Source organism: Cloeon dipterum, chromosome 4 (assembly GCF_949628265.1).
Source record: "Cloeon dipterum chromosome 4, ieCloDipt1.1, whole genome shotgun sequence".
Lineage (NCBI taxonomy): Eukaryota > Metazoa > Arthropoda > Insecta > Ephemeroptera > Baetidae > Cloeon > Cloeon dipterum.
Genome location: NC_088789.1, coordinates 33,961,133 through 33,965,764, shown reverse-complemented (window position 1 = coordinate 33,965,764; position 4,632 = coordinate 33,961,133). Strand labels below are relative to the sequence as shown.

The 4,632-nt window shown below is 42.1% G+C and overlaps 1 protein-coding gene across 1 annotated transcript; it reads left to right on the top strand.

The window, feature by feature from the left end:
- The first annotated feature begins 898 nt into the window (after nt 1–898).
- On the top strand, nt 899–2,377 carry LOC135942900 (uncharacterized). Its single transcript, XM_065489242.1, has 5 exons — nt 899–972; nt 1,118–1,395; nt 1,445–2,020; nt 2,072–2,202; nt 2,263–2,377. The coding sequence occupies exons 2-5, from the start codon at nt 1,144–1,146 to the stop codon at nt 2,336–2,338; spliced, it is 1,035 nt and encodes a 344-aa protein (XP_065345314.1). The 5' UTR covers nt 899–972; nt 1,118–1,143; the 3' UTR covers nt 2,339–2,377.
- The last annotated feature ends 2,255 nt before the right edge of the window (nt 2,378–4,632 follow it).

Genomic DNA, 4,632 nt, shown 5'->3' with positions numbered 1-4,632 from the left:
AAATGATCGCTGACGAGACAATCCTGAGAAAGCTGCAGAAACTGCAAATCGCGATCAGAGAGGGTTCTATAGACGAAAATGGACACACAAGAGCCGAGGATATTCCAGAAGAGAATATAGAGCACGTCATCAAGCTGTTGAAGACGGCTTCCGCTTTTTTGCCAGGGTTGACAGAAATCAAACTGACCACCAAACATTTTTCGGGAACGAAAAATATCATGAGCAAAAGAGTAAAGTCTCGCAATGATGGAAATGGGGAAAATGAAAGTGCCGGTATTTTTGAACGCCTTCATTTCTACGACTTCCTTGATGCCTATCGATCGTAGATATCTGGTTATGAATTGTAGATATTTTGTATCGCTGTTTTGGTGCAATGTGCTGAAACCCGGTTCCCATTAGCACCGCGAGCGAATAACGATGGGCGCACCAGGCCCCAAATTCATGTACAAATTTTAACAAAATTGTCCTTAGTCTAGAAAAAATCAAATAAAGGCCCCAGAAACATAGCTGTTAAATGTAATATTTTGCGTTTTTTATTTTAATTTAAAAAATATAAATTTGGTTCCTACTTTAAACGTATTGGCGCTAGGTTGGCGTAGTGCGGTTTGGTGCGGGTTCAAATTTTGAAAAAAGACATGGTTACAGTTTGGGTGTGTTACGAAATAACATCGTCGTCGCGTCTTTGGCATAGCGGCCGGACGAGCACTCTTTCCCGCGTTTTCAATTTTTTCAGGTGAAATACTGAAAATAGAAATCGAACCTTTATATAAATTTTAATATCAATATTTATCGATACATATCGTCTGCAAAAATATCACACGATTCTCTCTTCTTGGGTCAAAGATCTAAAATTGAACTACGCAAAAAGAAGCCGGCTGTCGTTTCGTCTCAACCTCATTCGCAGTCAGTGCGGATGTCTTCACAGAGTCGCTCTGAAACGCCACAACTGCCGCAAATACACACATTTCGAAGGTAAATCCGTTGAAATTTGTTTGTTCCGGGTTATCAAATTTATCTAAAGTTTTAATCAAAAACCCAGGATTTTCCTGGAAAAACTTATTCTCCCTTCAATCTAATTTCCTTGCAACATTTTTAACACCGTAAATATTTTGTTCAGCACAGGTCAATTTTCCGTCTCTGGAAATGAATTTGTCCTCCTTGATAATCGGGACGCTGCTATTCGGCGTGTCCGCGGCCTTCACTCGAGTCTACGAGTGGAACGAAAAACAATTTTCGAAAGAAGTGCCTTCAAAAGTGGTTATTTACGGCGACAGGATTTTCTTCGGCTTTCCGAACAATAGCTCAAGCGGAACTAAAGCTCGTCTGACTTTCGCGTGGATGCCTGGCGGTGACAAGAGCAACCTTTCTCCCTCTTTGCACCCTCTTCAGGAACAGGTAAAATTATTTTAATTCAAAATTTCCTGTAGTTAATTGTTATTTCCAGTTTGGTGAAAATTGCGACGCAGTGCAGAGCGTGATTGACCTAGAAACGGACGTATTGGGCCGGCTGTGGGTGCTGGACGGAGGATCCCGGAACTGCCAGCCGACCTTTCGGATTTTCGACCTGAAAAACAACGACTCCCTTTTGCTCGTCCACCCTCTGGCGGGAAGCCCGAGGAATATAGTCGCGATTGCTGATGGGGTGGCCGACAAGGTGGCCTTGGTCTCCCAATGGAATGGAAAATATTTCTCTTTTGCGTTGAACGAAAATAAAACGATGCCCTCAACTCCAAAGACTGGCAATTCGTATCAGGATTGGGATTTCAAGGACCTCGCTTGGGTGCTCTTTTCACCGCTGAAATATGCGACTGCCTACATGTGCAGCTACCAGTGCCGGGAAATATTCCTCGCTGACGATTCCACGACGCCAACCACCGTCACGCAAATTGGCGCTTTGTCTTCCGACTCGAAAGGGATGCTCATGGACAGCAAGGGAGTTTTGTACTTTGTCCAGGAGAAGGAGAAAAGGGTTACCGCTTGGGACTCGAAAAGTCCGTTCAAGGAGGAGTTACTGCACAAGGTAAAACCATTAAAAAATGTTTTAAATAAAAAATACAAGTCGATGTTTCAGTTCGAGTCAGACGTGGACTCGATTAACTTTGCTCTGGACCGTGCTGATAACCTCTGGCTGCTCTCGCACGACGCAAGCAGCCGCTTTTTTCTTCTCAAAGGCGAATACAAGCACAAACAACAAATAAATAGGTAATTTAGTAATTTTTATTAATAAAATAAATTAAAAATCCCTGTATTAATTTTTCTTAGGTCCATGGCGATTCTCCAGGAGTTTATGGCTGCATTTGATAAAATTCTTGGTTTTAATACTGGTTTTCGTTTTTAAAATGTCGATTTTTTTCAAATTACAACAGTTGATGGGAAACTTGAGTTTTTCTTTCCATATATTAATACCTTGACCTTGATCTTCAGCCACGCACGCCCTCTGATGATAAATGCCTTTTTATAAATATCTTGCGTCACAAGGTCATCGCTCACTCTCGCTATCAGCGCTGCCGGCACAACAATAAATGCTCTAATTCGTCAGCCTGCTCTTGTTTTGCCGTGTCTGACGATTTATTTTCCTCGCAAGTCAACAGGCAGATGAAAAAAAATTAAATCAAAATTTTATAGAAATTACATATTTTATCTAGAAAAGAGTAACGCAATCTGGTACGTCAGCTTTTCCTTTATCTTCTCTCGGCTGTGTTACGCATACCAGTGCTTGTAGACGAGCTTTAAAGTTAAATTTAATAAAAAATGAATTTCAACAGCTTAAGAATGCAATTAAAATAAAAAATGTTTTTATTCAATTATTAATTATTAAATTTTTATGTCTAACCACTGCGCCACATAGATAAAAGAAACCTATTCCTTTTTTGCTCTTTTTATTCCTGTCCGATGACCGGGAAGGGCGCGCACTGCACTGGCACGAATGCTGAAACCCTGGTGCCAATAACACCGCGAACCAGCAGGCCGCACAATTCAGGGACGCAGCCCACTGAAGGACCACTTGCCTCCGCACCGAAGGACTGCATTGAAACGCTAGACATTCGTCCCGTGAAGCCAAATCACGCATGCTGGAAAGGTGCAAACCAGCAAGTAGCGAGTCAGCCAAGATTTATGCAGAAGGTCGCCCATCCTTCCACTTTAGGGCGCAACCTGAGGAGGGTCAGTCGTGGTGAGGGTGAAACATCACCCCTATCACCGTCAAATATGTTCAAAAGCTCTGAAAAAACATTAAAATCCGGGCCTGGGCAAGGATCTCAGGTCGCGGTGCCCTGAGAATTAGGGTCGTTTGATCAACCCAGGTCAAAGCCCTGTCGAATGAGGGGTCGTAGTAGATATAGTGCTTTGCGCGGGTCGCGGGTTTGAGGGTTGAACCCGCAAAACCCGCGGGTGCGGGTCCAGATTTTGCAAATCCAATATGGCGTAGTGCGGTTTGGAGCGTGTGCGGCTTGACTCAGCAAACCCGCAACTTTTATGTAATTCTAATAGCACCAAAAACAGACAAAAAGGCCCGAATGGGAACAACCTCCTTCACTTCTGCATCGTAAACCGCAAGTTGAAATGTGCCAAATTCGTACACGGCAAGGACAAAAATCTGATCAAGGAAAACGGAGAGGCAGAAAATAACACACTTCACCTTGCTGCTAACCACTTTGATATTGCAATGTGCACATGGCTTATTGTGAAAGAGGGGGCCAACCCCCGTGCATTGACCGCTGGAGGAAAATCAGTGCTTGAAACCACTCACAGTGCGGAGGCCAAAGAGTTTTTCCAAGTTGTTATTAAATCCAAGAATTTTGTGAAGAAATTCAACAACTGAATTACCACATTCTTAATTACGTAAAAAAACGATTCACAAATTTTATCACACGAGCAGTAAGCATCGATACATGCGATTGTGTGTCGACCATTAATAAACAACCATGGCAAAAACAAGATAAATACATACGCTTTTTTACACGCATGCACCAAGGGGCGCGGGCGCTACATTAGAATTAAATAGGAAATGGGCGCGTAGATGCCCCTTAACAAGTATTCTCTCGCTGGGCAAAAAAAATAATTAAATGGAAACAAATAAATAAATAAAAAATAAGAATAAATATTTTGCTAATGTAGTGTCAACTCTGGTAATGGCAATTTTTAATTTGGGAGTTCCTGTTCATATATAATTCAATTTTTTAAGGACGTCGTCATTTTAAAAAGCAACCTCGTACCCAGCAAAAATTTTTCTATTTTTACGGGTAACAATAGACGTGGCCCAGTGAAAAAATTTTAAATTTTCAGCCCAAAGGTGAAAAGTAAATTTTTACTTGTAAATATTATTTCGTGCATCGAATTAACTTATCAAGGCACACGGTGTTTATTTTTATCAAATATTTTCTGGGGGAAAATTGGAGCGATGATTCTGCTCCCAAGCTCCGAGCTGCGACTCAGCTGTAGTCTTGGCCAAATAACAATCGATTTTTAATATCAATGTTTTTTCTGATGTAAAATATATCGTTTTATATCGATAGTAAAAAACAATATTGGCGATGACTACCTCAGCTGTCGCCGCTCGCCGGCTCGCGGCTCCGAGCAGCAGGCAAGCCAGAAGCCAGAGATTCTCCTGCCGCCGGCCGAGCATCTTCTCCT